This window comes from Marmota flaviventris, chromosome 6 (assembly GCF_047511675.1).
Source record: "Marmota flaviventris isolate mMarFla1 chromosome 6, mMarFla1.hap1, whole genome shotgun sequence".
NCBI classification, from domain to species: domain Eukaryota; kingdom Metazoa; phylum Chordata; class Mammalia; order Rodentia; family Sciuridae; genus Marmota; species Marmota flaviventris.
In genome coordinates, this window is record NC_092503.1 from 111,224,657 (window position 1) to 111,249,545 (window position 24,889).

Genomic DNA, 24,889 nt, shown 5'->3' on the forward strand with positions numbered 1-24,889 from the left:
GGGCAGCTTTACCAACCAAGGAGGCAGGGAAGGTTTTAGTTTCACACTTTCCTCTTAAGAGGATTCTGAAAATCACAGCAGAACGCCTCATATCTAAGGGCTCTCCTATGATTAAAAAATATCACCTCCTGGGGCTGGGGTTGTGGCTCAGTGGTAGAGCGCTCGCCTAGCATGCGTGAAGCCCTGGGTTTGATTCTCACCACCGCACAAAGATAAATAAATAAAAGTATTGTGTCCATCTACAGCTAAAAAATATTTAGAAAGACATTTCCTTTCTATATATGTCTCAGAAGCATAAAGTGTCTGGCAAGTGTGTAAGGATAAGAAGCTGGAGACCACCAGATATGGATGAGCAAGAGTTGAAACCTGGGACAGGTCTCAAAGTGCCTTATTGTCCTAATAATTTGAGGACTGAAATGGGTCTAGAAAAGTCACAAACTGTCATTGACAATGCAAATAAAATTTAATTGGCTGAAATAATGACTTAAGCTTTCTCTGGGAAGGTCAGAATGACTTGACTAGAAGCCATAGTTGACACTAATAATATAAGCCTCTTAAATTTCAAGCTAATACAGAAGTCCCACTTCCGCAGCAATGTGATATAGGAAGCACTGCTATGACATTTAAATGTGTGAAATAAAACCAAAAAGAAGATGTAGGCCAATCCAAAGTAATGTCAACACCTAAAGCATTTATTTGGTTATCTTTAAACTTTTTACATATGATACATCTCAAATTTTACAAGTTGTTCACAGATATTAAAGTTATACCCAATTTATTAAACAGATATGATTCCCTGATATGGAAAGCATGTTATATTAACATTTCTACAATAAACATAAAACATGCGAAACAAATAAAACTAAGTTGCTTTGTTAAGTAGGGAAGACAACTAACTTAACATCAGAAAATAAAAGGTTGTGCACATTGCAAATTCATGTAAATTCATCTTCTTCCAGACTCTTTGATTTTCTCAGAGAATAGAATCCAGGGACACAAATTCTGCTAACTCCAGGCTTCTATGAAGTCAGGCCTGAAAAGCTGGAGCACTGTTGATTTGGTGAAAATGTTTATAATCCACTTAAAGGGAGAAACCTGGTCTTATAATTTAAAGTCCAAGTATGGTAAACACATGGGGGGGAAAAAAAAAAGAAGCTAAACTTAAAAGCAAAAGAAACCATGTGTCAAAGACCAAAAGAAACCTAAATTATGCCATTTACAGCCCAAACAATCAGATTGTATAAATCAAAGAAAGGCCAGGAAATGTAGGAGAGAGATGGATTCTAATTTGGATTTTCTTCCCGCTGAATCTTTGCTTACTGTGTGGGCCAACTGCAAGCAAAAGAATTTTAAGGCCAACCTTTCAAAAGGAAGTGGTTCCTTCACAAACAACTTTGGAGAGAGATGTGGCTTCTGCATTTTCTCTTACTTTAGTCTCAGGTCTGGATTTCTGACCTTCCTCTCGGGAATTCTGTGGAGCGTGCACAGATGAGTGGAATGGAACTTGCTGATGCAACGCTGAGTAACAGGGTTACTTGCATTGGTTATAAAATTGAAGAGCCTCTGGTCATTCATTTGCTCCTTAGCCCCACCCTAGAGAGGCAAGATCTATTCCTCCACTAAATCCATGTCACTTTTAGTATGTATCCAAGCTCTCAGCACACTTGTATCAAATGTGAGTAACTGTGTGGTATGTAAGAGTTCTAGCTGGATGCAGTGTTGCCTGCCTGTAATACCAACAATTCAGGAGACTGAGGCAGCAGGATAACAAGTTTAAGACCAGCCTCAGCAATTGAGTGAGGCCCTAAGAAATTTAGCAAGACTCTGTCTTAAAATAAAAAAGGCTGGGGATGTGGCTCAGTGGTAAAGTATCTCTGGGCTCAATCCCCAGTACCCCCCTCGCCCCTCCCCCCCCAAAAGAAAAGAGTTCTAAGCCATTTTACTGAGCAGCTGTCATTCTAGGAAGGCACCTCTTAGTAAGAATGATACTTAAAAGGAATAAAAAGCCTGGGTGCATCCCAGGAATGTACTAAGTAAGCCACTAGGTAAGCAGCAAATCAGTATTCCAGAGAATGCTGGACAGGGTGGGGAACTCAAAACACCGAGTATTTTTTTCTTTTCTTTTTTTTTTTGCTAGTGTATGATTCTAGATGCATATATTCTCTCCATTTAGCCTTAAAAAGAATAGATAAAATTACTGTCTGACAAATTAGATTCTTTCAGTTTTCAAAAAGCCCTTTTAGTGAGTTTTACTCTCAAAGCTAAAAATAGGAAAAACAAACAAAACCCCTCAACCTCTGATATCCGTGAAAAATCAGCCAGCATACTAGGAAACCACTCCTCTCTGTGTGCTCCTTCAGCATGCATGTTCCTCAACCTTCTCTCAGTCCACAGTGAGGAGGGAATCCTGCCTTTGAAATCAACTATGTTGCTTTTAGAGGTAGGGTCCAGTCAGCAGAGGGCAACACCAACCCAGTCCCAGTCCTGAGTCACTTAGAGGAGCCAGGAAGTATGACCTGGATGGGCACTGACTGCCTCTGCCGAATAAGCACCAGCCCCAGAGTTCACCAGATTCCATATGCGAAATGGTTCAGGCCACTGGCAATAGCTGATGCGGTCAGACTCCCACAGAGGCTGAGCTCCAGTCCGGGAAGGGAAGCTCTTCATTGGCTGTTAAAACCCAAGGCAGGGCATTTGAGGGGCAGACACAGTGCAAGAAAATCTGCTGATGGAAGATGATTTTCATCAGTCCCTGGAGTTGGAAAACTACAAAGATAAAACTGGGCAGGAAGGCTTAAATAAAGAATTTATTTCAAAATTCAGCTGAACTTATTTCCTATTCTCTTTCTTGAAAAGCCAAGTGGGTTACAAAACTCCAAGTTCATGTTTTTGGCAATGAAGTGATTATAAATGTTGCCAGTCAATGCCAACCAGTGTCTGATTTGCTTCCTGTGCATGTCCAATCTCCTCTGTGATACTGTGTTGGTGCCAGAGCTTCTGAATCTTCTGAAATCGCTCTTTGCACAAATGTAAAGGATTTCCCCGTCTAGAAGGAAGACACGTGTCACTCAGGATGCATTCTGTTTATTCACCCAATACAATCTAATCCTTCCTGGTTTGGGAAAGGTACAAGTTATTGGTTTTCGATCCTTGGTCAAATTTCTGTCTGGAAGGTAACTGTAGCTGTTAACAAACACATTTACTCTGAAGGTTTGCTAATAGCAGCTGATGAGGGATAAGGCTGGGACACAGGTCTGGGTTGAGAGGCTAAAATACTCACTGTCCATTTTGTGGGTAACATGTAAAAAGGGAAATAGGGCAGAGGAGGGTGGGAAAGGAGAATTAGAGTGGTAAAAATGTTCCCCAGAGTGCTCTCTTTCATTCACAATCTCATTATAGTAGCCAAATGTGAATATCTGCCAGGTCTAATTTAATGCCTGCCATTAAATTACAGGCTTTGGTGGCTTTAACCTCGGCCCAGGGCCTCAAGGCAGGTCCTAGGTGCCCATCCTCTTCAGAGAAGTGGGAGGAACTGTCATTAGTAGCATATAGTCAAACCCTGCACCAAGCACCTGGGCAAGCTCTTCTAATTACCTTGCCTGTGTTTCCAGGCCTTTAACTTTGGCTACTCAAGCCTGAATGGTAATACCTGGGCTAAAATTTTTACCTTCTTTGGTCCAAAAAGATAATCTAAAAGAAGTTCTTTAATAGTGTTTGGTGAACTGCTAGCGTTTTGCTAAAAAGCTATATGATATACTAGAAGCCACCAGAATAGAGTGATAAGCCTAACATGATGTTATATCTTTTTCTGTATGTTCTAATATTTGTTCCTCAGATTCTTATGTAATAAGACAAGCACATGTCTTAGCAATTAAACTCTGTTCTTATATCACCTGGAGATCCCTTGGTCTCCCCTACACACAGCTCAACAAATCAGAACGGGCCATCCCTGTAGTGCTCTGCTGCTGTGGATGCTATGTGGTAATTCAAATGGTGCTTTGGAATGATAGATGGAATCCAGTTACACTATGTTTTCTTCTGTTCCCTTATCTATCCTGATGTTTCTCATGGCATTTTCAAGGCTGGAAGAACAATAAACCAGGCAGCCAGGATGCCCTCTACTTAGAAAAGAGTTCACAGATGACATAGACATCTCTTCCAGAATCCAACCCTGGGGTATGCAAGCTGACTTCATGGTGCTCGCCATGTACTGAAGGCCCTGAGGCCCAGAGTTGCTACCCAGCCCCCCAGGACAGGCCCTTACCTGAGTCCCTGGTCTGTCTCCCCATAGTCATCCAGGTAAGGAGGAGAATAAAAACAGCCTTTGGTTTTGCCAGCTAAAAATAGCACCTGACATTCCCGTACTCTGTAGAGAAATCATTCATATGTTACACATTTATGTTACTAACCAAGGTTTGGATTCAGTTCCAAGTGAAACGAGGTCTTTTAAAAAAACAAATAAATCCAGTTTTAGAAGAAATAGCATCTACAGCAAAGATATAATTAAAAAATATCACCCCCATCTACCTGAGTTTTTTTAAAAATTATTTTTTATTTATTTTTCTTTTTAGATATATAATAGTAGAGTATATTCTGACATATTATACAACATGGAGTATAACATTACAATTAGGATCCCATTCTTGTGGTTATACATGATGTGGAGTTACACTGGTTGTGTATTTATATATGTACATAGGAAAGTTATATGCCTGAGTTTTTAATAAGGCTACAAAGACTGTATTATAATCAACAAAGATTGTATTGCAAATCCACATAAAGACACTGAGGGATAGGAAACGAGGGATCAAATAACACAATTTTAAAAATTGTTAAATGTGAGAAGATAGTAAACTTTTAAACATAAAACGGATATTGTTTTTTGTTTGTTTGTTTTTTGGTACTGGGGATTGAACTCAGGGGCACTCAACCACTGAGCCACATCCTCAGATCACTCTATTTTGCATTATATTTAGAGACAGGGTCTCAGTAAGTTGCTTAGCGCCTTGCTGAGGTTGGCTTTGAACTCACGATCCTCTTGATGTCTCAGCCTCCTGAGTGGCTGGGATTAAAGGTGTGTGCCACTGCACCTGGCCTTTAACCATTATGATGAGGAAATTATTCATTTAAAGAACTGGGTGCAAACACTGATGCAAGGCAACACTCTTTGTACTACTTTCACAAGGGAAAATATTACTTGCACATTTCTCCCACTGGCTATTTAAAAATTGGTCTCCTTATCCCTTGGAAAGATTTGTCTTAGGGCTTCTTTTGCTTTCTTTTTTTCTTTTTCTTTGTTGTTGTTAATAATTCAGCTCAATTCAACAAACATTTATTGAAATCTGCTGCGTATAAGAAATTGTGAGGGCCCTAAGAAGATATTAAGATGATTTAGATATGGATAAAACCTAATCCCCAGAGGAGCTAAGACTCATGACTCTTCTCTGCTTCAAACCATGAAACGGCTTCCATCTCTTTCAGAGATGTCACTAGGACATATCAAGCTGTGATTATATTCCTGTGCACAAATCTCCAGTGATACCAGTTTCCCTGTCTTGAACATGGCAGGAGTGTTCCCACTCAGCACTGTCGACTAGCTATTCCCTGACTAGGTATTCCTCCCTTTTATGTCTTTACTCAAAAGTCACAGTCTTAGAGAGCTGTCCTTGTTCTAGTAGCTAAACTTCAACTTCCCAGCAGGCATTTCATATGCTCCTCTCTGTTATATTTTTTCTTCATAACATATCAACTATCTATAAATTCTTCTCTCATTAGAAAATGAGATCCATAAGGGAAAAAAAAATTTTTTTGGTGAAGTGCTGAGGGTCAAACCTAGGATCGTGTGTATGCTAAGCACATGCTCTACCACTGAACTACACCCCTGGCCCCAGGGTAGATACATCTGTCTGCTTTGCTGACTGCTACAATTTTTGTTTTTTAGTTATAGGTGGACACAATATCTTTATTTTATTTTTATGTGGTACTGAGGATCAAATCCATTGCCTTACGCATGCTAGGCGAGTGCTCTACCTCTGAGCCACTGCTCTAGCCCCTGACTGCTGTATTTTCCATGTCCACTATATAGTAGTTACTAAGTATTTGTTGTATGCTATTGAATGAACAGAACTACATATACCAGTTTATGATGCATGAGCAGAGGTAAAATCAAAAAGTTATGAGGACATAATAGAAGAAGTAGTTCTGACTGGATTTGGGCAGAAAAACAGAAACAGTTGGAAGTTCCACATCATAGAGAAGCATGAAGAAGGTAGAACAAAACTATTATCTGGAGTGAGGGTGGAAGAGGGGAATAGTAAGAGAAATACTAACAAGAGTTGGCAGGAACCAAATATGAGACATAAGAGATCCTTATGTTCCTCAAACAATAAGACAACAGTGGTCTTGAAATTCTCTGCAATGTTCTAATTTGTTTTTTTGTTTTGTTTTGTTTTAGTGTTGGGGAATGAACCCACAGCTTCACATATGATAGGTTATCAATTACTCTACCACAAGGTCACATCCCCAGTCCTGCAATGTCGTAATTTCTTATGCCAATACCTCAAAAAGCTATAATGCCCCCGGCAGGTCCTTACCTCAGGAAGATGCCTGCACCAGAGCCGCAGGAGTAGGTATGAGCTGTGCAGGCTCCTACATCCTCTCCTTCTAGCTCAGTCTGGCAGCAGTAGCTCTGGGAGCACAGCAGAGTTCCACATACAAGGCACAGAGTTGGGGCTCTGCTTTTATCACCACCTGATTTGGGGCACCTCCACAGGGGAAAAAAAGAAAGTCATTGTTCTGAAAAAGAGTGATAAAAGAGTTAATAGTGAAAAAAACCACCCTGGAAAAATGTTTTATAATATCAAGTGGAGCGCCAAAGATGCATCCTGTAACCCAGATCAAATTATCCCTAGACTAGGGAATGGGGACATCATATGTATATATACACAAAAGTCATGTATGAGAAACACTCAAGGAATCAAAAATCGGAGAAAGGATAAATAAAATCATCAACAGGAGAAAATTGTAAGTTAATTGTGCTATTGTCAAGTAATGAAATACTACAGAGAAGAGCAATGACTTTAAGTTCTATGCCACATGGATAAATCTTAGAAACAATGCCTAGTGATAAATTATGTGGAGTATATACAGTACAATGCCATTTAAATTTTTTTTTTTTAAAAGAGAGAGTGAGAGAGGGAGAATTTTCATATTTATTTTTTAGTTATTGGCAGACACAACATCTTTGTTTTGTATGTGGTGCTGAGGATCGAACCCGGGCTGCACGCATGCCAGGCGAGCGCGCTACTGCTTGAGCCACATTCCCAGCCCATTTTAAATTTTTTTTAAAAACTATTTTTTTAGTTGTAGTTGGACACTATACCTTTATTTTATTTTTATGTGGTGCTGAGGATCAAACCCAGTGCCCCGCACGTACTAGGAAAACACTCTACCGCTGAGCCACAACCTCAGCCACTTTAAAGTTTAAAAAAAAATTTTTAATTAGTTGTTGATGGTTATTTATTTAGTCATTCATTTATTTATGGTGCTGAGATTCAAACCAAGTGCCTTATAAATGCTAGGCAAGCATTCTACCACTAAGCCACAACCCCAGCCCCAGTACAATGCCATTTTAATAAAGCTTGAAACATGTTTAATTTTTTTATATTATTGGATTCTTCAAGTTGCTTATATGTCCAATATTTCATAATATATTAAGAATTATGAGGGCTCTTATTACTTTGGAGTGCAATTATTTGATAATCTTTTGTGAATCAAACTTGCCCCCTACCACCCCATATCCTGTATCTTATTCTGAAATATGGTAGAGAATGGTGCTTTTATAAATTAGGTAATATAAAGTATTTCTGATGTTATGATTTTCTTACCCAAACAAAACAAAGAACAACCAATCCCTCAAATTCTTTCTAGAAAGGTAAATTTTTCCAGTGATAGGGAATGCTTTATGTTCTAGTACCAAAACTTACGAGAAATTGGATGCTTGATTTATGAGGCTGCTGTAATCCTCTGGAAGGTCTATTAATTTGTTAGATTCTCTTGGATAGCTAAAGTAAACACACAAATTTTAAAAATCAATTAATAAAAGGTCACATTATAATGACAATATAACTCTTAACTTAGTTAAAACAAATCAAGGAAGACTAAATCTGAGTAATCACATGTCATCATAGTGGTATAGGCCAGAGTAAGAAACCAAAGATGTATTCATGACACAGTGTCTTAGGGTTCACATTTTTTTACTTGTAGTGCTCAGAACAGCAGCAATGGTACTTAGTATCTGTACCACTTAAGCAAAAAGGTAGCTGTAGAAAGGAGGATAGGGGCAGATGAAGATATTCATTCTCAGCTTCTACCTAAACAATACAGTAATGGACAGCCCAATCACCAAACTTAGGATACTGAATGCAGGAAGGGTATCCTTATTAATGGTGATGTTAAGCTGAAATGAGTGGAACACAGGAAGCAACAGAAGAGCAAACACGTTTTCTTTAGAGATACCAAGCTATGTTGATTCTGTGTTTCAAGTTTATTCTAAAAAAATTCAGATCCAAATCCAACCGGTATTTGAGGGTCCACTCCCAGTATGAGAAGCTTCCATGTGCACACATACATGTCCGCCCAGCATGGTGTAACTGTTCACTACTTTATCTACTGCAAAGACAAGGAGTGAACTTCAACTGAAGAGAAATTACTTTACAGACAGTAGTTCTTAATCCAACCAGAATCATCTGGTGGAGTTCTAGGGAATTAAATGTTAGAGCTCCAATTTGAGAGAAATTAAATTTGATAGATAGTTATTTCAGTATTTTTAAAAAAGTTCCAAGGTTATTCTGATATCTATACCTCAAGTCTATATATTCAGAGTTTCTTGACTATCAGTTTGAACCATAAGAAATTGATAATATTAAACCATTTCTGACTTATAAAATCTTGAATTTCATATGGCTTGACTAGAAATTTTCATATGGTATTATCATTTTTGGATGTGTAGAAACAAATGAATAGAAGTAATAATCTACTCCTCTTTATTTTTATGGATGATGTATTAAGCAGAACAAAGGAAATATTAACAGATGAAGCACAGCTGGCATAAGTGTAGAAGCAAACTTTACTACAAAATCAAACAGAATTAATGCAAAAAGGAATGAATTAAAGACAAAAATAAAAATGGCCATGATTTGAGTTATTGAAGGTAGATGCCAAGCATGTGGATGGAGCCTCATTATACTATTCTTTTTATTTCCTTTTTCATTTGATAGTTAAATATTTATTTAAAGTTAAAATGTCCCAAATCTTTTTTTCCCTCATTATACTATTCTTTATACTTTGAGATAGTTTAAAATTTTCCACAATAAAAGATACACAAAAATACAGCTAAGAAGAACCTAAAAGAGGACCTACATTTTAAAGTGAATATTCCAAAATAATAATCCTGCTATCTTCTTTTTCATCTAGAATAATAAGTATATTTATGTTCTTATTTCTGCATTTAATAAACTCTCATCATTAGATTTAGAAGGAAGTATGAATGCAGGATACTCTACTTCTTAGAATCACTAAAGTTATGGGAAATCAGTTTTGAAAAAATATAATACACCCTGCATGTCTTCCCTACCATCCATCCCAGTCAAGTCTTTGGTCATCTTTAACTTACCTTATTGCATCTCTTTCACTTGCTAGATATCTCTTAACTTCACTGTTATGACACCAACTATAATGTAAATAGGGAAAAACAAAACAAAACAAAAAAATTTAAAGGGTTAGAACTAGAATTTTCCTTCTTTTATAGCCAATAAAAGGAAAATTATCTTTTTTTTAAATTTTTTTTTTAATATTTATTTTTTAGTTTTCGGCGGACACAACATCTTTGTCTGTATGTGATGCTGAGGATCGAACCCGGGCCGCATGCATGCCAGGCGAGCGCGCTACCGCTTGAGCCACATCCCCAGCCCAGGAAAATTATCTTTACATAATATATTTAGTTCATCAAAATAAGCCTGGAATAAGAAATATTCCATGCTTACATAATTATATTATAATGGATTCTACTGTCATGTATAATAAAAAGAATCAATAGAAAAACTGCAATAAGGACTGGGGTTGTAGCTCAGTGGTAGTATGCCTGCCTCACACACATGAGGCACTGGGTTCAATCCTCAGCACCACATAAAAATAAATATAAATAAAGAGTGTATCCATCTACAACTTAAAAATTAAAAAAAAAAAAAAAAAAAGAAAAACTGCAATAAAAGAAAGAAGCCTAGAGAAATATCCCATTTTGCCTCCAACTTTTTAAAATCAGAAGAATATTTTTTAAAAGCAAGAATGGTTAATATATTGAAATTTGCACTATATACCTTTTTTGTTGTTGTATGTTTGGTGGTACTGGTGATCAAACCTAGGGCTTGCACATGCTAGGCAAGTGCTTTACAACTGAGCTACATTTGCAGCCCTTTTAATTACCCCACTAATATGGACATTCTAGAAAAACCAGTTTAAATAATGACAAAATAATATTATCTGAATCTACAAGACCTATATTAAACATTTTTTATTGTAGTAAAACATACATAAGATTATAAATAAGATTTACACACACACACACACACACATATATATATTTTTAAGTATTCTATCAGGAGTGCCCTGAACTACAACCCCAGTCTTTTAAAAAAATTTTTTGAGATAGGATCTTGCTTAGTTGCCAAGGCTGCTTGAACCTGCAATAACTACTTTAAAATGTACCAGTTCTGTGGCATTAAGCACATTTATACCATTGTGCAACTACCAACATGTACCTCCAGAACATTTTCATCTTTCCAAATTAAACTCTGCCCATTAAACATTTCCCTAACTCTTGGAAATCCCCATTTTGCTATCTCATGACTTTGACTATTCTAAGTACTTCATTAAAATGGAATCATCAAATTTGTCCTTTTGTGACAGGTTTACTTCACCTAGCATAGTGTATCCTCTAGGTTCAACCATAACATTCCTCTGTGTATGTGTCCATCACATTTTGTTTATCTATTCATCTGTTGATGAACATTGGGTTGTTTCTACTTTTTGGTGATGATAAATAATGCTGTTATGAACACGGATGTGAAGGTACCTATTTGAGTGCCTGAGTTCAACTCTTCTTCAATAAACACCTTTGGGTGGAATTGCTGGATGGTAGGCAATTCTGTTTTAACTTTCTAAGAAATTGCTATATTACTTTCCATAGTGGCCCTATCACTTTCTGTTCCTACCAGTAATGCACAAGGATCCCAAATTTTCCACATCCTTGCCAACACTTATTTTCTCTTCATAAAAAAGAACAAAACCACTATTCTTTTTTTTTTAATATTTATTTTTTAGTTTTCAGCAGACACAACATCTTTGTTTGTATGTGGTGCTGAGGATCGAACCCCGGCCGCACGCATGCCAGGCAAGCGCGCTACCGCTTAAGCCACATCCCCAGCCCAAAAAAAAACACTATTCTAATGGACATAAAGTGGCATCTTACTGTGCTCCTGATTTGTATTTCTACAATGACTAAGTGTATCTTTTCATATGCTTATTGGCCACTTGTGTATCTGATTTGGAAAAATACCTATGTGTTTTGCCCATTTAAAAAAATAAAATATTCTTTTTAAAATAATTTTTTCAGTTGTAGTTGGACACAATACCTTTATTTATTTATTTAAAAAAATGATCTCTCTCTTTTTTAATATTTTTAAAGTTGTCAATGGACATTTATTTATTTATTTATTTTTAAGAGAGAGAGAGAGAGAATTTTTTTTTTTTAATATTTATTTTTCTTAGTTTTCGGCGGACACAACATCTTTGTTTGTATGTGGTGCTGAGGATCGAACCCGGGCCACACGCATGCCAGGCGAGCGCGCTACCGCTTGAGCCACATCCCCAGCCCGGACCTTTATTTTATTTATTGATATACAGTGCTGAGAATCGAACCCAGTGCCTCACACATGCTAGGCAAGTGCTGTGCCACTGAGCCACAACCCCAGCTCATACCTTTATTTTAGTTATTTATTTTTATGTGGTACTGAGGATTGAACCCAGTGCCTTGCATATGCTAGGTAAGTGTTCTACCACTGAGCTACAACCCCAGCCCGAATTATTATTTTTAAATAATGTTCAATTGTAGGAGTTCTGGCTATTAATTCTTTTTTTCTTTTTTTTTTGGGGGGGGGGGGAGAGGGGGCGGTACTGGGGATTGAACTCAGGGACACTCAACCACTGAGCTATATCCCCAGCCCTATTTAGCATTTTATTAAAGACAGGGTCTTGCTGATTGCTTAGTGCCTTACTTATTTGCTGAGGCTGGCTTTGAACTTGCTATCCTCCTGACTCAGCCTACCAGAACCAGGAGCATGTCTAAGGTGACTTGGACTGGTCTCTGGGAGGCTGAGGAATCCAAAGGAAGGAGGAGGGCGGGCGGGCTGTGGACTGTCCCTCAGTGTGAGTGGAAATCCAGGCTAAAGGTAAGAGGCGCCAGCCACCCGCACAGCTGTTCCCTAGGCAGGGAGGAGAGAGGAAAGGGTTTGGGACAGTACAGCTATCCTCCTGCCTCATCCTATCAGGCTGTTGGGATTATAGGCATGTGCCACCACACCCAGCATGGCTATTCATTCTTATCAGATTTATGATTTACACATTTTGTGGGTAGAATAGCCATATATCTTAACTCAGTCACTAATTTCACGGGATTCATAGGTCAATTCCTCTAGACTTCAATGTTTTCAAACACAAAGTGAGAATCTGGACTAGAAGACAATCCTTAATGTTTCTTTTAGCTTTAAAAATCTATGGAACAGAGTCCTTAACAAATAAATTCACATAATGAAATAAGCATTTCAAGCTGGGCCTAATGGTGCATGTTTGTGATCCTCGGAGGCTACAGCATGAGGATCACATTTTTTTTTAATATTTATTTTTTAGTTGTAGTTGGACACAATACCTTTATTTTATTTATTTATTTTTATGTGGTGCTAAGGATCTAACCCAGGGCCTTGCATGTGCTAGGTGAGTACTCTACTGCTGAGCCACAATCCTATCCCTGGAGGATCACATTTTTAAGGGCAGTCTCAGCAGCTCAATGAGAGCCTGTCTCAAAATAAAAAAAGCATTCCTACCATGACTCCCTTTCCATGCAAATCTGTTTATGTTTATTCATTATCCTGGCAAAAACCTTATCCTTTTTAAAAGTCAAATACTTAGCTAAAATGTACTAATTGAACTCAGAGGCACTTAACTACTGAGCCACATCCCCAGCCCTTCTTTATATTTTATTTAGACACAGGCTCTCATTGAGTTGCTTAGTGCCTTGCTTTTGCTGAGGCTGGCTTTGAACTTATATCCTCCCACTCATCCTCCTGAGCTGCTGGGATTACAAGTGTGCACCACCATGCCCAGCATAAAAAAGTACTAAATCTTATAGTACAAATTTTATGTGTTGAATTTTATTGGCTCACTATTTGAGAATTTTGCCATATATGTGAAAAATTAGTTTGTTTCATATAACTATTTAATATAATGAAGAAAAGCATCATGTATAATCATTACCTTTCAATCAGTGAATTCATTATCTCATTATTTTCTTGAAAAAGGCAAATGAGATTGGTTGGTAGGGAAAGGTAGTTACATAAATGTTCAAAATGGCTTAGTCCAGAAACTGCAAATGTAGAAGAAAAGAATAATCATAAAACAACATTCTGCATGGGAATAAGCAACAGCAGAGCTTTAAATAAAAAAATTAAAAAAAGTAAAATCTGAGAGTTCATATTTGTTAGGTATAGAACTGGTAGGTTAACAGAATGGCACATGGAAGGGATTTATGGAAAACGATGCAATGAACAGTAGAATCAGGTGACGCCTACAAAGACTGGTCACAATTTCCTGGCATAGCAGCTATATAAAACATTTGGAAAACAGTGCAGTCGCACAATCTACTTCAGAGGGTTACTGTAAACCTTAAATGACAAAAATAACGTATGGTGTTCTGGAAAAGTTTATAGTAGTACAGAAATATAAAGTGATTTTATTAGGCAGATGCTAACACAGAATAAGGGCAGGGAAGAATAGAAGTTCACTGGATTAGACAAAGAGGAATGAAGGGAAGGGTGTGGAAATAGTATAAATGGGACATAACTTTCCCATGCCCATATATGAATGAACAACCAGTGCAACTCCACATCATGTTCAACCACAAAAATGGGATCCTAACTAGAATAAGTTATACTCCATGTATATGTATCATATGTCAAAGCACATTCTCATGTTGTATATCTAAATAGAATTAAAAAATTAGAAAAAAATTTAAAATTAAAGTGATTGTATCATGAGAGATGACCTTAAATACTAACTCTAATCATAAATAAATATTTTGGATTATTCTAAATGGTGCCTGGGCAACTGAAAGAATAGAGACGCCTGTCAAAAAACCTTTAGACAGTTACATGCAGGCATCCTATGACCAGTGCCAGGTACTATCAGAGCACAGTTACATGAACATTTATACTACTTTTATTAAATAAATTAAAAGAGAACATAGAAAACAACTGAAAGAGCAAATGAATTCCCACCTTAAAATCAAATTTATGTGCAGTAATGGTATTTTGAATTTTAATGCCATACATTTCAAATTAAAAACCACATAAAATTGTTTCACTTTTTAAAATCTGAGGAACACAGTTTTGAACCACACAATCAAACAATTTAATACCTGAAAGGAGAACTACAGTCTTTATGGGAGTGCTTGCAAATGCAAAAATATTTACACAGAAGTTTAAAAGTACATTTAATGAGATTCAAATAAAAAGTAGACAAGAACATAGATAGGGTCTCACTGAGTTGCTAAGCACCTCACCATTGCTAAGGCTGGTTTTGAATTTGCAATCCTCCTATCTCAGCCTCCCAAGCCGCTGGGATTACAGGCATGGTCAGCTTTATTCTAAACTGTGAAAAGAGTACAAATATTTCCTACATTTGAAAAGAAATGAGACATTACCTTGAATGTCAGGTGGGGATGGAACTCCATTTAGGTAATGAAAAAACAACGCAGAGCACTTCAGAAAAGGCATGATCCCAGCTCTGATGCTCTTCCACAGATGCCAGCCAGAAGGTATTTCTTTCAAGGCACTACAACAGAAAATGATTATTAGGAAATCTAGTAAGAAAAGATCATTCTAGTTAAAGCACAGTGTGAAAACAGAACATATATGCTTAGGAGTGGCTTAACAGGCTTGTAGTAGTAACTTTGACTATGACAGGATGCCAACTAGTTATGTAGCCTCCAATGCTGCTACGAAAATTTACAAAAGTAACATAGCCACATAAAAAAAGTCTGGAAATTGAAAAACCATCAACTATTCCAGCATCTTCTACCAGTAGGTATCATGCCAGCAAACTATTTTCATACGAATTTGTCTCATACAATTATAAATGTAACATATGAAATTTAAGATTAACATGCTTTCCAGAACACTACATGCCATAATTTTAATACATTGGCAATATTTTTTTTACATTGGTAATATTTTGAAATGCATTAACCATAACCTACACCAAACTATTCCTCCATATGCAACCATTTAGATTATTTTCAATTCTTGGCTAATGTAAATAGTATTAAAATATATGTCTTTATATACTTATAGACTTTTCTATATGTTGGATTATTTTGTTAGTGTAGATACTCAGAAACGAGACACTGTAGTCAAAGAACAAACATTTTATAGGTTCTCACTGTTTGTTTTTGTGGTGCTGGGGATTGAACCCAGGGCCTTGGGCAGGCTAGGCAAGCACTCTACCAACTGAGCTATATCCCGCCCTAGGTTCTTGACATACAGAGTTAAAAGCTAAGTGAAACTGTTGCACCAAATCACAGTAACTCCAACATCATGTGATGTTTTAATAATTTCACATCATTCCTGCTACTGCTGAATATTACCTTAAAAAAACCCTACCAAGCTAGTTAAATATGCATTCAAATTCCCAATGTGATCATGTGTGTTTTAGAAAAGTACCTCTCCAAAATACATCTATCCAGCACTCTGTGCGTGAGATCCTCCGGGAAAATGAAGGGCTCCACAGACAAATAAATGTGGGAAGCACTATATACGATTACCCTTTTCTAAGATATTTCTAATTATATAAGTATACCCATAGTGCTAGAGATTGTACTCCTGTCTTTTTCTTTTTTCTTCTTCTTGTTTTTTTTTTTTTTCTTTTTTTTTGGTGTGTGTGTGTGTGTATGTGTGTGTGTATGGTACTGGGGACTGAACCCAGGAGTGCTCTACCACTGAGCTATATACCCCCAGCCCTTTTTACTTTGAGAAAGGATCTCACTACATTGTGAGGCTGGCCTTGAATTTTTAGTCCTTTTACCTCAATCTCCTAAGCCACTGGGTTTGCAGGTGTATGCCACTGCAGTAGTCTCTATTCTCTTTTAAAACATGTTAATAGATGCAATTTCTCCTAATTAACAAATACATTCCTTTTTCATGTTGACCCCTACTAATATTTAGTCAATCATATAAAGATTATAATCTCACCTTCCTGTATACTGGTGAATGGTTTTATACAAAGCAAGAACTGCTAATTCTTCTTCACCAGTGGGATTTTCTTGATCCATGCCATTCTCTTCTGAAAGATAAGGAAATACTAGCACTCTGTATTTTCCTACTGTGTTGTCAAATGGAGTGATGATCACATAGGTTAAGCATTTAAATATATTTGTACACTCACAAATAACATAAAGTATTCTCACAAACTATACAGAATTTTAATCCTTCAAAGTGTGAGCACTCCATTGATCTCCACCAGATCAGCAAGCCAGCTGACATACTATGGATGAAATCAGCTAAAGTATCATCCTAAAGGTATGAAAAACCAGGAAGTTTGAATGTAATACATGACTTAACAGTGATTAACAAACATACGAGTGAAAAAAAAGGGGGGGGGGCATTTTAAACATAAAATTCTAAGGGGCTCCACTGTTTTGGTACTCATATGTTGATGAACTTATGAAACAAAAGTACAAACATTTACATTGCTAGGGGATTTTAAAAGGAGAAAGAAATTTGTTTCAAAACTTCTACATGAGAATAAACAGAAAAAGCACAAAACCCAATTTTAATTTATATATTCTCACCCAAAATACTTTTTCCTCTAGTATTATTTTTTTTTAAAGTTACAGATGGACACAATATCTTTATTTTATTTATTTATTTTTATGTGGTGCTGAGGATCAAACCCAGTGTCTGACATGTGCTAGGCGAGCACTCTACCACTGAGCCAGCCCTCCTCTAACATTTTTTAAACTGAGAAAATTCAAGAAGACAAAAAGGAAGAGTTACCTGTACATGAGGTAAGTAAGATCTGTATGATGTGTGCCATAGTAACCAGATGAAAAATGTGGAGGTCTCCAGTGCTGAGGCTGACCCCTGAAAAATCCTGACACTGCAAGGCAGGGAAAGCCAGCACCAAGCCCACCTAGACACCAATGCAGAACATCAGTCAGTGCCTTTCCTCACAGCTAAACACACTCCCATTTTCTTACCATAATCCCTTCTGAGTTTAGGCCCTTCAAGAAAGCTTTTTTGGGGGGATGAGGGTGGAGGCAGGGGAGGTTACTGGGAATTGAACCTAGAAGCACTTTACCACTGAGTTACAACCCAGCCCTTTTTAAAAAATTTTAAAACAAGGTATCACTAAATTGCTGAGGCTGGCTTTGAACTCACAATCCTCCTGCCTCAGCCTCCTGAGCCACTGGACTTACAGGCTTGCACCACTGCCCGACACAAAAAGCTTATTATTAATGGAAATAAAACACCTGAAATTTTTCAAGGGAGGAAACTGTGGAAAAAGTATGAGCTTTGGGACAACTTAACACCTCCGAGCATCAGTTTTTCTACTGGTAAACTTGAGATAAGAAATTTGGAATAAAGCAATAGTAGGGATTGAGGACAAACCTGAGTGTATGTGAAAACAGGTAGGTACACAATAAATGCTAGTCCCCTGCTGCTGGTATGGTGCTGCCAACAATGGTGTTTGCAGTAGCAGTGGAAATAATAACAACAGCTGACATTTTAGGTTTATATTCCTTAAAATGTGTCTATAGTCCTTAAAATATAATCTGTATATAGATTAACCCATGAAGTTCTGAAATACTGATGAATCTAGAGATTACGGGGACAACACTTGGGCTGCACTATGTGACAGTGCACTCTGGAACCTGTGCAAGGCAACCCACCTGAGGTGGGGGCTGATATCTGGCCACCTACTGCTTGGCCAGCTATGCGTCCTGGTACCACACTGCACTTGCTCAGTAGCTGTCTCTCTCCCTGAATCATAAAAAGGAACTGTCTGTCATTAAGCAGTGAAACCATAGGATTGTATCTGACAGATTTGCTAAAATGCACAAAAAAACTCTATGAACCAGCAGTAGCCCTTAGGCTGCTGCTATTATTTTTACCTCTTTATTATATGTAAAAAGCACAGACAGGCTAAATTAATGACCTCAGCCTCAGAGTAAAATAAGAGAAGGAGGATGTCTAGATACCCAGATCAAGTCTGTCAACTAGATTCCCAAATATTTTCTTTCCAAGGCTCCTCATAAAAAAATTATATAGAGAAGTTAAGAATAATAGCATATGATAGATAACACCTTCTCTATGCTTCCATACTACTCACCAAACCAAAGGTAAAGTTAACAATAAAGAGAACTTTAACAAACTGCAAAATACCCACCAATAAATGAAACATGTCGATATCTAATATGCATGGAAGGTCTTCATAGCTATCATTAGGCACCAATGCTACAGATTTAAAGAAAAAGAATTCATTAGCACATTTCATATGCCAACGTATGTTAAAAGGCATAAAACATAGTTTTAATTTATCTTTTTGCAAGTTATATATGAATTAATGAGCCAGAGCTCACATTTAACAAAAACAGTACTACCAAATATTTCATTTCTGAGAAGTTATACAGCTGAAAACAAAATTTCAGATGAGACATTTCCATATCATATATTATAAACATATTAATACTCACATGCAAAAAGTTTACAAAGATGCCCTTGTACCACTGAAAGTGATGCCACTGTCCAATGTGCTGCTGCAAATCTTGTTAGTGACCTGAGACAGTCATCCTGAAATAAAGAAATTGACACAATTATCAAAAGTCAACAAAAGATGTAGCCTTCTTCTTTCAGAAATGCTAATTCAAAGCCCACCTGTATATACAATGACATCGCTATAGATGGTAGGAAAAGGAATCTATGACATCTTAATTTATTATTTTATTCTTTGTAGTACTGGGGATTGAACCCAGGGCCTCACACATGCTAAGCAATTGCTCTACCACTGAGTTATATCTCTAGCCCTTTTCTAAAAAAAAATATGAGACAAGGGGTTTTTCTAAGTTGCTCAAGCTGGCTTCCAACTTGTGATCCTCCTGCCTCAGCTTCCTGTAAAGCTGGGATTATAGGAAAGTGACACCCAGACCTTTCTATTTCATTTTGAGACAGGGTCTGGCTAAGTTGTTCAGGCTGGCCTCAAACATTTGATCCTCTTGCCTCAGTCTCTAAGTAGGTGGGATTACAGGCATATGGCACCACAACTAGTTCATGACATGTCTTTAGCAGAATGAACAGTATGGAAAATATCTAATTATATCCTGAATGAACAAATGTCATCTCCTTGCTGGGTGTGGTGGTACACATCTGTAATTCCAGCAGCTGGGGAAGCTGAGGCCCTAAGTAAACTTGGCGAGACCCTGTCTCAAAATAAAATGTAGAAAAAGGGCTGAAGATGTTGCTCAGGGGTTAAGCAACCCAGGGTTTTAATCCATGGTATCAAAAAGAGTCATCTCCTCATTGGGGAAATAGCTCAGTTGGTAGAGTGCTTGCCTAGCATGCACAAAGCCCTGGGTTCAATCCCCAACACCACCACCTCCTCCACCCCCACCAAAAAAGAGTCATTTCCTTGCCATCATGTTGCCAGTTCTCTCTGGAAAAGAATACCAGTACATGTATCAACAGCTAGCCAGCAACAAACTCTCCCAAGAAGCTGATGCCGTATTTCCTCATATTTATTCTAAAAAGATACTCCAAAGTATAGGAAATACTTCAAACATTGGGGAAACTGTACAAGAAGATGTATACACAAACCAAGGTGTAGGCAGACACACACACACACACACACACACACACAAACAAACAAACAAAAAACTGTTTTTAAGACTAAGTAGTGTGGAGAGGGACAGGCTCCGGAGCCCGGGAACACCTGGCTCTGGACCCTGGATCCCCCGGCCTGGGCGAGCTGCTCAGCTTCTCCTGCCTCCGTCTCCCCACTGTAGTAGGCCTGGGGTTGTTGTTCAGTAGTAGAGCACTTGCCTTGCATGTGCGAGGCACTAAGTTCAATCCTCAGCACAACATAAAAATAAATAAAATAAAGGTACTATGTCCATGTTCAACTAAAAAAAAAAAAAAGACTAAGTAGCAAGAACGAGAAAACTCTTAATTGAAAGTGAAAAATACAACCGGTACAAAACTACAGGAAAATAATAATCAAGTATAAATATGTTCATAAAAAAATGTGGACATTGGGCTGGGGATGTGGTTCAGGCGGTAGCGCGCTCGCCTGGCATGCATGTGGCCCGGGTTGATCCTCAGCACCACATACAAACAAAGATGTTGTGTCCGCTGAAAACCAAAATAAATAAATAAATATTAAAAATTCTCTCTCTCTCTCTCACTTTCTCTTTAAAAAAAAAAATGTGGACAGGGGTGAAGTTGATGCTCTTTTTCTTCCTGCTTATTCTCTATTTTTCAAATTTTCTGTATTGTTTGGCTCAATAAACACTGAAAAGAAAACTCACTCTCTTTCTGCTCACAAGAAGCTTAAAGCTTTGCAGGTGGGAAAAGGAAGAGGAGGAAGGAGACAACTGAAGGTGGTAGTTGTCACTGAAAAGAGATACTTAATTTATAGCATATGGCTCTGAGAGGTATGCCAGGGAAGATAAAGCTTGAAGAGCATCTTAAAGAGTTCTCAGAAGGGGCTGGGGTTGTGGCTCAGCGGTAGAGCACTCGCCTAGCATGTGCAAGGCCCTGGATTTAATCATCGGCACGACATAAAAATTAATAAAATAAAGGTATTGTGTTCAACTTCAACTAAAAAATAAATATTAAAAAAAAGAGTTCTCAGAAGTCTGCTTAAGACACTCTACATATTATTATAAAATAATATGAACAGAATAAAACTAGACAAACTCTGTATTATACACTTATGATTGCCTTTTTAATAGTCAACATATTTATCAATTCTTCTTTTTAATTTTTTAAATATTTATTTTTTAGTCGTAGTTAGATACAATAGCTTTAATTAATTTATTTATTTTTGGCAGTGCTGAGGATTGAACCCAGGGCCTCGCCCATGCTAAGTGAGTGCTCTACCGCTGAGCCACAACCCCAGCCCTATCAATTCTTATACTACAGTAAAAAATACCTTATAGTCAACAATGATCTGATAGTCATATCAATCATATCACATTAATGAAGACTGATGTGGGGCTGGGGGTGTAGCTCAGTGGTAGAGCACTTGTCTAGCACGTGTGAGGCATTGGGTTCGATCCTCAGCACTGCATAAAAATAAGTAAATCAAATAAAGGTACTGCATACATCTATACCTATTAAAAAAAAAACTGATGTGAACTCCCCATTCTGCTGATTTACATAAAGATACAACTCAGACTCTACTCCAAAAGGGCTAGGATATAGCTCAGTTGGTAGTTCACTTGCCCAGCATGCAGAAGGCCTGAGTTCAATCCCCAACACCACAAAAACAAAACAAATATTCCTAAATATTCTAATTAATAAGTCTGAGGGGGCTAACTTTCTATATTTTTTAAAATTTCAAGAGAGGGTTTTAATGCCCAATAATAGCAGAGAACATCTAATGCAAAATCTGTATTCCTAAAACCTCTGAGATTCTAGGTGTTTGCAATGAAAACAAAGCCAGCAAACTAAACAGGTGATGACTGACAACTATATTTTCTACATTGGTTTTTGTTTCTTGATGAGGTCCTCAGTACTGGCTCCTGGGAACTTTTAAAAAAATGTTAATGCTTGGGGTCCATCTCCAGAGACTCTTGTTTAAGTGACCTAGAATAGGGCCTGGTATTTCTCAAAACTTCCCAGGTGATTCTAAATGAATAAAATTGGGTAATTTTTTTCTCAAAGGCATTTTTATGATTATAAGCTTGAACAAGCAGTATACAACACTATCACACTAAGCTACAGAGTAAATATTAGCAAGCCATGATTGTACTCCCTTCCTCATTTTATTCGTACCCAGTTCAACATGAATTTGTACTTACTTATATGTTATTTATTTATAAAAGTGGCCAAATGTGGTAGAGGGTGTGTTCTATTTATTTCCAATTACAGCATTGAATACCTCAAGAACATGCACTCTTGGTTTTAGTTTCTTTTTATCTTTTCAAGTGCTTAATTAAGCAAGAGATTCAGATGAAAAGAGTTATAGTTACTTTAGAAATTCATTTTTACTTCTAGAAATATCAAGAAAAGTTAAATAATGGGCTGGGGATGTGGCTCAGTTGTAGAACATTTGCCAGGCATCCTGGGGCCCTGAGTTTGATCCCTAGCAACACACATACACACAAGTTAGTCACAAACATTACTTCTTTGATAGCTTTACCAACCCCCCCCCCCAAAAAAAAACAAAAAAACAAAGGATTTTACTCTAAAAAGGTGTCAAGGCACGGTTAAAAAAACTTTCAGGTTTGTAAGTTTAAAAGAAGTAAACCACCTACTTTCCATTTCATCCTTTGAATTGAATAAACTCAGAACTTACCAGTCTGCATGGCAAAGGACCAAACAATGGTTTATCTTCATCACTCAGAATTCTTTCTGCAGATTAAAAATGATTAAGATGATAATTTTGCTATGCATACATTTTGTTATGATCATTGAAAAAGTGCAAAACCAACCCTTTCTTTAGAAAGCATAATATTGTCAGGTTTTGAAATCTTTAAGACTTTCATAAGAATTTCATATGAAAAGTAAAAATAAAGCCATATTCCCTCAGTTTATAAGACACTGTAATGTAACTGCCACCAAAACCCATTCTGTTGCTGTGGTTAATTTTTAAAGTGTCAAATTAGCATTGTGTCAGTTTACTATACTTATTATTTCTCCATATTTTTGTCTACTCTTAACACCTCATTGAAAACCAGGACTCTACACAGAATTCCTATCAATGTATGCTTGTGACTTAAAAGAGAAATGACCATCAGTCTCTTACCTATGCTCTGAATGGTGTATGCACAACTACCCCAACACATTATGGGCACCCGGGGATCTTCTTCATTAGGATGAACCTTTAGTCCCACCTTATAAGTAGCAGTTCCAAATGTTGTTAGCATTTCCTTTATGCTCTCAGAATAAGGATTCCTGAAATGGATATATACATAGTAGTTCAAAATAAGTTGTACACATCAATAAAAATGATTCAGTGTTTTCTCTCTCTCTCTTTGTGCCAAGGATTGAACTTAGAGGTGCTTTACCATTGAGCTACGTCCCATCTTTTTTTTTTTTTTTTTTTTTTTTTTTTTAAAGAGAGAGAGAGAGAGAGAGAGAGAGAGAGAGAGAGAGAGAGAAAATTTTTTAATATTTTTTTTTTTTAGTTTTCGGTGGACACAACATCTTTATTTTATTTTTTTTATGTGGCGCTGAGGATCGAATCCAGCACCCCGCACATGCCAGGTGAGCGCATTACCGCTTGAGCCACATCCCCAGCCCCTGTCCCATCTCTTTTTAAAAAAATTTTTTGTTTTCAGACAGGGTTTTGTGAATTGCCCAGGCTGACCTTCAACTTATAATCCTCCTGCTTCAATCTCCCAAGCTGCTGAGATGGCAGGTGTGTGCCACTGTGCCCAGTGAAAGAGTTCAGTTTCTTTATTTTTTAAAAGTTTGTTCTTTTTAGTTATACATGAAAGTAGAATGTACTTTAACATATTACACATACATGGAATAAAACTTCCCATTCTTGTGGTTGTACATGATGTGGAGTTACACTAGTCATGTATTCATATATGAAGATAGGAAAGTTGGGCTGGGGCTCAGTGGTAGAGCACTCGCCTAGCACATGAGAGGCCCTGGGTTTGATCCTCAGCACCACATAAAAATAAATAAATAAAGATATTGTGTGCAACTACAACTAAAAAACAAATATATTTAAAAAAAAAAACATAGGAAAGTTTTGTCTGATTCATTCCACTATCTTTCCCATTCCCATCCCCCAACAGTTCAGTTTCTTAAACGCACTTTCCCATATAGGAAATGAACCATTTAACATGTATTTAGAGATAATTATATGTAAAAGAATAATCTGGGACAGCAAACTGTCCCACTGTCCCTGCCTGAGAGGAGTTTTGCTCTTTGGGTCAGCAGCTGGGAGGAATAAAGTTGCAAACAAGGCAATAGACAAAAGTCTACAGAATGAACTATGGGGCCCTTAGCCCTCTTTCAGTGATGCATACCCACTGCCACACACTGCTTTTTCCAGTGAAGAATTCTAAGGAGCAAGTTGTTCTACACAACTGAGACTAGTGATGGCTTGATCACCTGGCTGTGAGGCTCACAAGTCAACAAGCTCTAAGTTATCCATCAAGTACCCAATGACCTCCTTACTGTCAAAGATCAACTAACATTTAAAAACATCAAAGAGATAAATCAAAACAAGCAGGGGGGAAAAAAAGAAGAAGAAGAAGAAGATATCAGGGAAAACAGAGATAAGTTAAAAGAAAATCAGCCAGGCAGTTGTAATCTCAGCAGCTTGG

General features: G+C 37.4%; 1 protein-coding gene across 5 annotated transcripts in view; it reads right to left on the reverse strand.

The window, feature by feature from the left end:
- Positions 1 to 671: 671 nt before the first annotated feature.
- The window catches only part of Ubr2 (ubiquitin protein ligase E3 component n-recognin 2), a 140,816-nt gene continuing 116,598 nt past the window's right edge, over positions 672 to 24,889 (reverse strand). For 4 of the 5 annotated variants that reach the window (XM_071613383.1, XM_027950387.2, XM_027950386.2 and 1 more), the window contains 13 exons: positions 23,353 to 23,501; positions 22,903 to 22,958; positions 19,082 to 19,178; positions 18,775 to 18,842; positions 17,382 to 17,517; positions 16,578 to 16,668; positions 15,032 to 15,162; positions 13,588 to 13,696; positions 9,674 to 9,730; positions 7,986 to 8,063; positions 6,594 to 6,764; positions 4,265 to 4,366; positions 672 to 3,046 (listed from right to left, as the gene is read on the reverse strand). In XM_071613383.1, the coding sequence (XP_071469484.1) occupies positions 2,905 to 3,046; positions 4,265 to 4,366; positions 6,594 to 6,764; positions 7,986 to 8,063; positions 9,674 to 9,730; positions 13,588 to 13,696; positions 15,032 to 15,162; positions 16,578 to 16,668; positions 17,382 to 17,517; positions 18,775 to 18,842; positions 19,082 to 19,178; positions 22,903 to 22,958; positions 23,353 to 23,501 (1,387 nt within the window). In that variant the 3' untranslated portion in view covers positions 672 to 2,904. Of the gene's footprint in view, positions 3,047 to 4,264; positions 4,367 to 6,593; positions 6,796 to 7,985; positions 8,064 to 9,673; positions 9,731 to 13,587; positions 13,697 to 15,031; positions 15,163 to 16,577; positions 16,669 to 17,381; positions 17,518 to 18,774; positions 18,843 to 19,081; positions 19,179 to 22,902; positions 22,959 to 23,352; positions 23,502 to 24,889 lie in introns of those variants that run through there. The other variant, XM_071613384.1, reaches the window with a different exon arrangement.